At 35.4% G+C, this 12,375-nt stretch overlaps 1 protein-coding gene across 1 annotated transcript; it reads right to left on the reverse strand.

Moving 5' to 3' along the window:
- Positions 1–3,890: 3,890 nt before the first annotated feature.
- LOC112191623 (glycosyltransferase BC10) lies at positions 3,891–5,346 on the reverse strand. The gene is made up of 2 exons (XM_024331006.2): positions 4,681–5,346; positions 3,891–4,581 (listed from the first exon to the last, which is right to left on the reverse strand). Exons 1-2 carry the CDS (start codon positions 5,323–5,325, stop codon positions 3,937–3,939), a joined length of 1,290 nt encoding a protein of 429 aa, XP_024186774.1. The 5' UTR covers positions 5,326–5,346; the 3' UTR covers positions 3,891–3,936.
- Positions 5,347–12,375: the final 7,029 nt, after the last annotated feature.

A 12,375-nucleotide genomic window follows, 5' to 3' on the forward strand; every position in this document is an offset into this window, starting at 1 on the left:
TGAATAAGCACTTTTAGTTTAGTATTTTCTCCCATACTATTTCTATTGTTATAGATGATGTTATTTTTCCTATGTATTAAGACTATGCAGTTTGCATTCAATCAATTATTCAAATCTTCATTATGTATCTTTTTGGTGATGGAATTCTGCAAGTATACAAGATGGATGTGATACAGTGTATGGAAGAAGAGGGGTTGTCATTCCCACGAGGATATTAGTTTAACTCATAATATGAAAACCTAAGTTAACTAAACTAACAAACACACAAAACAAGAAACACAAATCAACTAAAACAAACAATGACTCAAATTAGGACTTAAGATTTTCACGGTATTGAAAGAGTTTATGATAATGGGAAAATAACTTGAAAACATAAACTTGAAAAGTAAATCTAAATAAATTGAAATTGAAAATAGTCTATAATGATTAAAAGTTAGAATGTGATGATGATGAACCTATGGTGTCGGAATCAACCACAAGCAATTTTATCTACGTTTTGAACCCAATGGATTCTTTTGTTTCTCCAGATGATAATTACCGTATCTAAGTCCTTCTCAAGTACTCTAGACTATAGTTTTCCTTAAGTGCATGATTCTCTCCCTCTCGGGTAAAGGTCATATATCCTAACTATGCGGTTTATCCTTCTCAGGTATAAATTTAACATGCAGGACTCATTATGCTTTAGAAAACAAGGGAATCAAGCAAATCATTATTCTTTCTCAAGTAATAATGTAATTTACAATTCTTAATCACATGAAGCTAATTTGAATTATATTGTAGCTATGCCTCAAATTCATCTTCTGATAACTAGATACAAAACCCTAAAGGTCGCGAATCAATAGAACTTTAACATAAGCAACAATTCAAGCAGAGATTAAGAATTCATCCCGAAAAGAAACTAATAATCCATCAATTGAATATCAAAACATGTAAACAATCATGCTAGGGCCTCATCCTAGCCCTAGAAAAGGAGTGTAGAAAAATAAAACTAAATAAAACATAGGAAAAACATGAAAAGAATGGAAAGGGAAAAGAAGGGGAAGATGGGTGAGTCGTCTCTGCTCCTTAGGCATCTTCAATGTGCTCCAGAGATGCCCCCCTCATGTAAAATTAGTGCTCCCTTATATAGGGAAGATTTCTACTCATCTTTGGCTTCAAGTTTCCTTGCAAAACTTGAGATTAGATTCCTTTCTTGATTTGGAATGGGAAAAGCTTGAAATATCTTCAGTAGAAGTAGGAATACATGTATTCTTGAATCCTCATCTGAATTAACTTCCTTGAAACATTAGGATTGATGATCTTGTGTCACGGAACTTGAGCTCTACACGAATGTTTGTAAATTCCTGAGCAGGTTTCCGGTCTGACCTATCTTGATTCAAACAATCATAACTTTTTCCAGAAGTATCGAAATCAAGATCCGTAAAATTCTACAGAAAGTAGACATCCGTAGCTTTCCAATAATATAAGTCTCATTGTCTAATTCGATCTAGTACTTTCCCAGTAATTCGGAGAATTTTGATGTTCTGCAAGGGCAGATTCCCAGTCTCAGATTGCATATTGCCTTTCAATCCTAGTTAGATCATTTGGCTTCTTTTCTTCTTTTTATGAAACAAACCTACAAAAACTTAAAAGATGTAAATGAATCATAAATAAAGGGAACTAAACATAAAAATCAAGATTACGAGGCATAGAAATATAGGATAATATGAGCACATCATTTGGTTCTTCATATTCTAGAAAAAAAATATTCAATTTGATAAACCATATTCGTCTGTCAAAGTCATTTGTATAAACGTAAATGGTTATTCCAACAAAGCAAATATGTCATCGAAAATACTCAAATAGTAATTCCCACCCAAAGTAGTTAGTCGGAAATATTTATTCCGACGAAGCTGTTAGTCGAAAATATGTCGTAAGTTTTCCGACGACTTTTGTGGTCGGAAATACGTGGGAAAGAGTTATTCCAACGAAACATGTGGTCGAAATTCTGTTGTCGGAAATGGATACTCCGACAAAAAGTGTGGTCACAACTAATTCGTTAGAAACAAAATTATTTCCGATGGAAAACTTTTATTCCGTCGACTTTTTTTGGACGAAATAAACATTAATTCCGACCAAAATCCAACGGCCATTTCTGTCGGAAATAGCCAAGAATTTCCGACGGTTGGTCGGAAGAAAATTATTTCCTCCCAAGGCATTTCCGATGACGACTTTTTTGTCTGAATTTTTGACAAAAAAAAACCCCATTTCCGACCATTTTTCGTGGTCGAAAATTACCATCTATGTTGTAGTGAGGAGCCGTCGCCGAGAAGGAGAAGATTAGAAGAAGAAAAAGAATAAGAGTAGAAGACGGAGGGGGAGAGAGAGATAGTGAGATACCTGGAGGCGGAGCTTGGAGACTGGAGAGCAGGAGAGGAGGAGACGGGTTGCTGGACAAACCAACCCCGAGTTCAGCAGTGACCGATGAGACTTGAAAGGCTGGAGCCTGGACGTGGAGCTCAGAGACTGGAGCGCTGACTTTCACATAGTTTTTTTTTTTTCCTCTCAGTGTAAAAAGTAAAGTTACAAAGAGTCACTTCTATGACAACCAAATTCTAATAGATCAAAATTAATAATTAATGGCATGAAGAACAGAAAGTGGAAGAGAGGTTCTCATGCTTGAGATACTTGTAGTATGGTCAGAACCTGACAATTGCATCTGCACAAGGTTTGCCTCGCCAAATATAATTAATGTTTATTAACTGAAATTTAGAAGCGAGCTGAAGTTGTTTGAATCAATTCAAAATAATTTTTAAATGTATAGATGTAGTTATAATGAAATTCTGTTTATTCATCAAAGGAATTTCTATTAATATATTTGTCAGGGCATGAAACTTTTGTCAAACAATAAATAATATCATGATCGCTTGATGTATATACATCTTACGATATGCTCTAATGCTCGAGCCAAGTAGTTAAGTTCATATATATATCATTTGGAGGCTCGTGAGACATTTTCCTTCTAGATATAACACTATTATATATATATATATATATATAAATATCCAGGCCTTTTTAGTGAGGGCTCCCTTTTTTTAGTCATTTTAAGGGATCGCTAATTAGACCCATTTTTCGATCACATATTCGCATTTCACATCTTAACCGTTCAATTTTGAGGTATATATGAGTAGATTATCTATGCAAATTTTCAATCAATAAGACATCCATAACTGCGATTTACAATTATGAACACGAACGGTTCAGGTTGGATAGATTCCGTTCATCCATTGATTTAATCTAATTTGATACATTAACAATCATCAATTTGGTTGAAAATTTGCAGAAATGATCTATACATTAGGACCTAAAAACTGAACTGTTAAGATGTCGAAATATGATCAAAAAGTAAGTCCCACAAGAAATCCCTTAAAATGGCAAAATAAAATAAAGTATCCTTAGTTGAGGCCGGTGATATTTCAGAAGAATTCAATGAAAAGATAATCCTCATATTACAGAAAAGAAAAAAGAAAAAGAAAAAGGGAAATTCTAGTGTTGTGGTGGGTATCTCATACCCACATTTACAAAAGTGAGAACAAATTTTGTTGTTAAAGTTGTAATTTGAGTCATATTTTGTGTAATCTTAGTTCTAATAATGGTAATTACACCTCTTACGACATTTACAAGTTTTTGAACAAATTCGTTGTCAATGTTGTAATCTTAGTTCTGATAATGGTAATTACACCTTTTACGACATTTTTACAAGTTTTTGAACAAATTAGTTGTCAATGTTGTAATTTTTGTTTAACTATATGTAAATAGTGTAAATGAATATGGTAACTTTTGTTCTCAATGTTGTAATTTTGGTTCAAATACTTGTAAATTTTTGTTCAAATAGTTGTAAATGAGGGTATCTCATACCCACCAGTACACTAGCTTGTCTCAAAGAAAAGCGGACTTCTAGGGATCAAAGCCAAGCAGCAGTGGAGCAACTCGTAACAAAGGCTCCAGAGCATTAGGCAAAAACTTCCTACCAAATAAGAAACATAATGAAGTAGTATTGCCGTTGTATTTGCACTGCGATCCGAACCGAATTCCATTCAAAAACTCATCTGTAATATCAGGCCATCCAAATTTCCCAGGATGAGGACCACCCCTTGACCAATCCACCCATGTAATGCTCCTCTCAGAGTTGAGATCAGCGTACAACATGTTGACGAGTGTTGGAATATAATGCTCATCGATATAACAAGGAGGGTGGCAGTATTGTTGAAAGATGGGGTAGTATTTCTGATCGGAGACAATGTGGATGGCCAGGTCTCGGTGCACTTCAAACCATTGAGATCCTTTCCGCCAATCTGTGATGTTTATTTGGGGCCACATTTGAGGGTTGTAGCGCCCTCGACCAGGCTTCCTCGGGTCATCGAATACGCTTAGAAAGCTCTTATTTGAGTTTACAAGGTAGTCATAAGTTGTCGTGAAGTTAAACAAGGGAATGCACGATTCGGAAAGCAATACAAATCTTTGATTTGACAAGTCAAGCAGTGCATTTGCTAGTAGCCGTCGCTCTGCATCCAACATTGAGGAAGTTCCCCAGTAAACGGCCTGCAAGTAAGTACACGCATATACATATAAATTAGTTCTTAACCTAAAATATTGCGAGCAATTAGTAATCAAGCACTAATGAATCTATTAACTAGGCACCTGGCTATTAATTCTTCGACCATGGAAGACAGAAGTTTGAGGCTGCGATTCATTAAAAGAAGGGTGCGCATGCACATAGATAGAGTATAGACCCTCGTGTCCCTCAAAAAATTTGTCCCATAAGGGAGCCAAAGGTAGAGGCCCTTTTGTCAAGAACATGAAAGCCACTTTCGGAACACAGTTATAAGGCGAATCAACTTGAGGGGCCATGGATGCTCTCCAAAGTAACTCCTCGTCGCTCATGTTGTGTACTAACAGCTTTTGTTCTTTCAAAGAAACACTAGTGCTGAGACTGCTACTGTAATTAACTAACACTGATGATGATGTTGCATTAATTGTTGAGAAAGACAGTACCAGAAGCGGCGGTGGCGGTGGCGGTGGAGGTGGAGGAGTAGGTGGTAATTTCGGTGGAGGCGGAGGTTGTGATGGGGGTGATGGTTTTAGCGGAGTGTTAATAAAATTATTAATGGAGTTGAGAGATGCTTGAAAAGTGACTAATGAGTAACTCTGGAAATATAAGGTAGCCAGGATGCCGAGTGACAAACCAATAACAAAGAAGAGGAAATGCAGGACGTAATTGAATTGAAACGCCCGATGATGTTGCTCACTAGCACTGCTGCTGCTGCACAATATCGCTGCCATCATTAATATCGATCGATCTGAATTGAAACAATTAATTTGTATGAGGAGGAGCCAACTGATACATGGAAATAGTACTACGTACTCTAGCCTCAAGGTTAGCTGCATATATATAATGTAAGCTTGAACGTGAAGCTTGAAAGTGGACTTTCTCATTAGTTGTCATTATTCCTAGTTGTGTCATATAGTAATAGACACCTTCAAAGTGAAGCTAGCTATCTAGTACGTACGCTTTTGAAGCAAGCAAGGCTCCATCGTTTTTCCTGCGCTTAAGTTGACAATTCATCCACGAACATATTTGTATGACTGAGATATTAGAATGCTTGGCTCGGCGTGAAAGATGCCATGCATGCCATGCCAGCGAGGGGAATCAAAGCACAAACAAAGTGAAAAGAAGTTAAAGAAAGCATATTACTGTTTGGTCGGTCAAAGTCACACACATGCTTGCTAATAAGCTACAAGTCAAATGGCTTTTGGGTCTTGCTCCAACGTTTATCATAAACAATGCAAATGAAACTGCCAGACCCAGAAACAAGGCTAAGATTTAGGCAAGTATACTTGTTGTAGCATCTTAATTAATTTCATACTACTTCAATTCTTTTTTCTGGCAAGTTCCATTGACCAGATTAGAGTATAAGTAGGTTAATCTCCTAGTAATTACTTGCCGATTACACATAATTAACAACTACTTTACGAACAATTCAGCTAGCTAGCTATCAGTTTGTTTTTGACTTTTATATATAATTTGTTTCTAATTGCTTAAAGTATGATGAAACAATCATGTATTAAGTATTAACATGCATGTGCAAGTTTTTGTTGGGATTAGAGCATCTGCAGTGGTATTTTTTTTTCCCACCAAATTTGTTGGGAAATATAGATGAACATTAAATAATGAACTACTTTTAACCGGACTATATTTTTTTTGATATACGAAAAGACTATAAATTATAATTGAAACCCTTTAGGGAAACCACAGTATACAATATCAAATAATAAGGCACTAGAAGCTTCTCTAGGAACCATAAGCGCCATCATCACTACTACAGAAAACTATTTTAGAAAATTACTCATAAGTGTCATATTGATACTTTAATTTGCCACAAGGCCACCTAACATTTTTTGTCATTATAAGGCCACTTGAGAACTCAAATTTTTCCCTCCCTAACGATTTTACCCTTCTACCTATTAACTAACCGCACCACCGATGCCAATTGCAGATCAATATCTCTCTCTCTCTCTCTCTCTCTCTCTCTCTCTCTCTCTCTCTCTCTCTCTCTCTCTCTCTCTCTCTCTCTCTCTCTCTCTCAGAGTTCAAATTCCAAAACCTAGACACGGAATAGACCTCCTCCATCCGATGGTGTCGTTCTGGTATATATGAAGAACTTCGACAACACTAACGGCAGCAAAGCTCCGATCATCTCTCCGACGAAAATGAATGGCGGTCCAAGAAGATGAAGAACCTCGAGCTTCCGATACCAAGCCTGGCGGCCAGGAGCTCAAAATCGAAGCATATTCGCTCTCCTCGAGCCGTACTCCAATATTTCGTAGTCTCAATGTCCGAAAGGCATCTGAATCAGAGAATGGTTGAGCTGTGCTTTGTACTCGATTTGAGAGATTCCACCGTCGCCGACTGGGTGCAAATCAGAGTTGCTCGAAGATCTGATAGGCCTGTGCTTCATCTTCAAAAATTTGATCACCTCCTCCGATTGTACTCCCATCACCGTCATCGACACCTCATCCAGGTTAGTTGTACTTATCAATTTCTAATGTAAATCCCTATGCAACTGTAAACGGGGCTCTGTTTGATTTTGATTTTATGGATGTGTGAATTATTATCATGGAGATTAGTAGTAAGTGCAGCGAAGAACAGAAGCGAGCTGATGCAGTGATGCTAATGTACGCCTATGATCAGTCAATGACGCTTACTCGTATCTCTAGCTTCTGGCTCCCTGAGCTTCGTCGGTTTTGCTTAGCTGATACCTAATTCGGTGGTTAGGTTCATAGTTAACATGATTCGAAATGGTTTAGGTGAATGTACTAGTAGTTTTGGTTGGATGCAAGTTGGATTTGAGAGACGAGCATGATTCGATGAGCAAGAGCAGGTGATGACACCAATCATGCAGCAATATAGGGAAATTGAGACTTGCATCGAGTGTTCTGCTGCTACTTTTAGATTTTGTATTCAGATTTTGTGCAAGAGCCTGAAGACTGAACAACAATTTGCTTGTGTTTAGGTTCCTGATGTATTCTATTATGCTCAAAAGGCAAGTCTTAATCCAACATGGCCTTTATTTGATTAAGAAACATAGTCTCTGCAACCCCGTTGTGTTAGTGATTAATTTGCTACTGCTCCAGAAAGGTAAATTCATCAATTACACTTTATTTATTAGTTTGATGTGGTATACATTGTGTTGGATTTCATAGGTAGTTCTGTTGTCTTCCATACCCCTAGAAAAAAAGTACAATGAATGGTTACCAGCGTTTGGTAGTGAGCATTGAATTTGCAAGTAACTACTGTGATCTATGAAAGATAGGTTTTGCCATTTTTTGGTACTAGTACTTATGCTGGTGTGCAACCACTATCAAAACATAAATCGGGTGAAGCTATGGTATGTTAATATTTCTCATACATCAACTATTTTTATCACTTTAAGGACTCATGTTACCACTTTGAGGACTAATATTACTATTTTGATGACTCATATGGTAAATTAAGAAAATTTATCACTTTAAGGCAAGGTTCTAAAAAACGCTAGGCGCTAGTCGGGCAGAAGGTCGGGGACTAGGCGGTTTTAAAAATAAAAAATTATAACATATAATTATATAAATAAAAATATAAAAGGTATTATAATGTTTGAAAATAGTAAAAATACTCAAAATATATATAAAATGTTCAACAACAATGAGATAATGAGTTCTTAATAATAATAAAAAATTACAAATTTGATTCTTCCACCTCCGACATTGCATTAGATGCCGAGGAAGATGTAGTACCTGACATTGCCCTAAATAAATAAAAAGAGTATTCATTATTCAACATTCAACAGCCATTTGACCATTTCTATATGTGCAATTCAGTTTACCAAAACTGAGCCTAATTCAAAAACTTAAATGAATTACCAAAAACTCAAAAAGTCCATAACAGAACATAATTAAAAACTGAGCATAGGCAATAATCAATCACTAATCATGCAAAATAGATGAATCAATTGATTCAATTCCTATTCACAGAGGTCAAAACAGATGCAATTCAATTAATCAACTAATTTAATTCCCATCCAAAATAGATATAGAGGCCAAATATCTTCATCTCAAAACAATGCAGTAAGCAAAGTCCAAAATAGCTCCAACAATCATGAATCAGAAACACCACAGTCCAAAATCCAAAACTTGAGTATTAGATACACAACTACAATTTAATCAAGTTTATAACATTCACCGAGTTTGCAGAATGCCAGAATCACTTCAATTATGACTCAAATAAGTGAAATCACTCAATGCCCAGCAACTTAACAAGACTCACCGAGCTTGCAGAGACACCGAATCCAAAACCCAGAAATCGAGCTTGAAGAATCACCAATTGAACCTAGAAATCAAGCTTGAAGAATGAAGAATCACCAAGCTTTGAGGTTGAAGAATCACCGAGGTTGAAGCCTTGAACCCAGAAATTCAACCCAAAATCAAACCCAGAAAGCCCTGAAAAGTGTGAACCCAGAAATTGTGAGATTGTGAGACTAAATCCCAGAAATTCGATTGAGAGTAAAACCTAGAAAGACTGAGAATCGAGTTTACCTGCGAGTTGGAGAGCTAAAGAGCTGGCCGGAGAGAGACTGAGAATCAAGTTAATCGACTGATCGAGAGAATGCATGTCGGATAGAGAGAGAGTGACTGGCCGACGGCCGACGGAACGTGCAGAAAAGAGAGAGAGAGAGAGAGAGAGAGAGAGAGAGAGCGACAGAGTGTTTCGTGTTTTGAGTTTTGACTTTCAACCCATAAAATAGGGTTCTCTCACCTCTCTTCGCATTTTGGTTAAGAGAAAAAAAAAAAAAAAAAAAAGCGCCCAGCCCCACCTAGGCGGCCGACTTTATCCCCAGCACCTAGCTCGCTCGACTAGGGGGAAATCGGAACAGAACTGACGCGCCTAGGCCGATTTTTAGAACTCTACTTTAAGGACTCATGTTATCACTTTGAGGACTAATATTACTATTTTGAGGACTAATATTACTATTTTGAGGACTTATTTTACCACTTTTTAGGCAATTGTATGCATGTCATACGTTAACACATTGTAGAATTTTCCCAAAACATATTGATTATCTTGTTAGATTGATAGGTAAATGTGACAGAAATAGGAGCGTGAAGTGTGAATCATCACTCATTTTTCTTTTTATTTCTAATTATGAGCTCATTGTGTCCTTTTTTTAATCGAGAGACTGAAGTGCCAAATAGAATTTTAATTTGTGTTTTTTTTAATCGAGATATTGAAGTGCCAAATAGAACTTCAATTTATGTGTTGCTACTCTTTCTTTGCTATTCGCTAATGATTTGGTTTTTTATGTTTTCATTTTTATTGATTTTAAGTGAATAGCTCTCTATAATAGTTATAGTGGGTTTTTAACACAATGATAGTAGTTTTTTTTGTACTATGTTAGTATCTTTTCGACGTGATGTCAGTAGATTTTTTTGTTTTCATTTTATTTGATTTCAAGTCAGTAGCTCTCTATAATTGTTATAGTGACTTTTCAATACATTGATATTAGCTCTCCGTCTAATTTACTATCTTTTCAAGCGAGTAGCTTTTTGGTTTTCATTTTGATTGATTTCAAATCTGTGACTCTCCATAAGTGTTACAGTGGCTTTTTAACACATTGATAGTAGCTTTCTATCATACATTAGTATCTTTTTAAACTGTTGTCAGTATCTTTTTTTTGTTTTCATTTTGATTAATTGAAGTCAGTAGCACTCCATAACTATTATAATGAGTTTTCAATACAATGATAGTAGCTTTCTATCCCTATGTTAGTATCTTTAGAATCTGTTGTCAGTAACTTTTTTGTTTTCAGTAGCTTTTTTGTTTTCATTTTGATTGATTCTATGTGGTCATTTTTCAATAACTTATCAAATTGGAAAAACATAATTATGAATGAAATTCAATTTTCTTTTTGTTATGATTTCGCATCTCTTAACATTTCTTGTTTGAGATTTGTGTTATACTATCAACATGGATAATCAGCAGGTTTTTTGTGACCTGTATGTCAGTAGCTTTTTATTACTGGTCCAGTAGCTTTGCATGTGTGTTTTAGTAGCTTTCTTTACTTATGTCAGTAGCTTTTTAGATTGCTTATTTTTTTATTATCTAGTTGATAAAGAGTACCACATTTGCGGCGTAGCAATACATTGTTGTTTTTAGTTTTTATTTCAAATACTAATATTTTGTTGCATCTTTGTTCTTGTAGAATTCTTCCCCTTTGCATTTGTAGCGGTAGATTCTGAAACTCATGTGAATTTGGATATTGAAGTCTTCACTAGTCAAGAGATAATTCGGCTAACCAAGAAATGTGGAAGTGAAGTCTCATGCTAAAGGTGGCAAAATTATGACTATGGGATTAGGACGTCACCATTGAAAAATGATAATAGCATTATAACATTGACAATAGCTTTATACAACTATTTTAATAGATTTTCACAACGATATTAGTGGTTTTTTACAACTATGGAAGTAGCTTTTTACATAGTTATATCATTGTTGAACCATTGATACTTTTTGTATCATTGAATATGATTTCTTTTCTTGATTGTAGTAGCATTTTTATTTTGATTGTATCATTTACATTTCTATAGCTTTGTTAGTCTCTGAGAATAGCTTTCTCAATCTCTAGGAGTAGTTTTTGTTCTACTTGGTTATTGCTTTTGGCATTGACGAGAGTAACTTTTAGTGGTGGTGAGAGGAGCTTTTGTTACTGATAAGAGTTGTTTTTTGATATTTATGACTGTAGTGTTTATTGCTTATGAGACTAGATTTTGATAGGAGCACAAAGTGTGACATTTTTAATATGTATTTTTCCTCATTTGCCTAAGTTATTCTCTTAAAATTAATAATTATAATATAGTTTGTGTTTTTAGCTACTTCATGGTCAAAAATGGAGAAAACGAGTGAAAAAGAGCAGAAATGAGCATAAATTAAGGACAAGTCATTTTAGAAACTTTCCTCTTTCATTTTAGGAAATATTTCCTATTTTGTTTTAGGAAACTTTCTTCATTTGAACTTTTCTATTTCTGATTTTCCTATTTTAATGAGAGTCCATTCCATTAAAAACTCTTGAGTGATGAAATCAAGAAAAATTGAAGGATTAATGAGGAAGAATTCAAGGAGATAAAATGGATTGTTTTTAATCAATATTTATTCCTAATTATCTGATTTCTTATTGATTATAAACTCTAATTAAAATCTGATTTTTCTTGATTGTAGGAGTTTTTTGTGTGCACAATTCTTGGAAGAAATTAGTGCAAATCAAAGGAGAAGAATAAGGGATGTATCTGGTCGCTATTCAAGGCATATACAATGAGCCATTAAGGGGAAAAGAAATCAGAAAATTCATGACTTTGTCAAGAGAAAATCAAGCAAATTTGGAGGAGAAATCATCTCAAGATGATTGGCCATGATTGCATCATAAGAGAGGAGAATCCCACTATAAATAGCAGTCATTCTCTACTCTAAAATCATCACTTCCTGACCAAGATCACTTCCTAGCTAAAAATTATTCCATAGCTCTGCCCAATTCACTTCTCAAACCTCCATCACATACAAGACCGTGACCATCATCCTTCCATCAATCTACGAGTTCTTAGGCGCTGAGTCAAGGACGCTCCACCACCATAGCAGAGACGAGTTCAAAATTATATTCACAAAGTGCTTTTCGTTTCTTATATATGTGAGATATTTGATTGCCTCAAAATATTTTCTCTCACATATAATTTCAGTGATTATAAGCTTTTAAGCATTGCCCTGCTCTGAGAGAAGATAGAGTGGATATAGCTTGTGAGGATATGAATCAT

Source organism: Rosa chinensis, chromosome 3, assembly GCF_002994745.2.
Source record: "Rosa chinensis cultivar Old Blush chromosome 3, RchiOBHm-V2, whole genome shotgun sequence".
Taxonomy (NCBI): domain Eukaryota; kingdom Viridiplantae; phylum Streptophyta; class Magnoliopsida; order Rosales; family Rosaceae; genus Rosa; species Rosa chinensis.

Coding starts and splice junctions, on each gene's coding strand:
- LOC112191623 (XM_024331006.2), bottom strand. CDS start 5,325: ATGATGGCAGCGATATTGTGCAGCAGCAGCAGTGCTAGTGAGCAACAT. Junction 4,582..4,680: donor GTCGAAGAATTAATAGCCAG/GTGCCTAGTTAA, acceptor ACTTACTTGCAG/GCCGTTTACTGGGGAACTTC.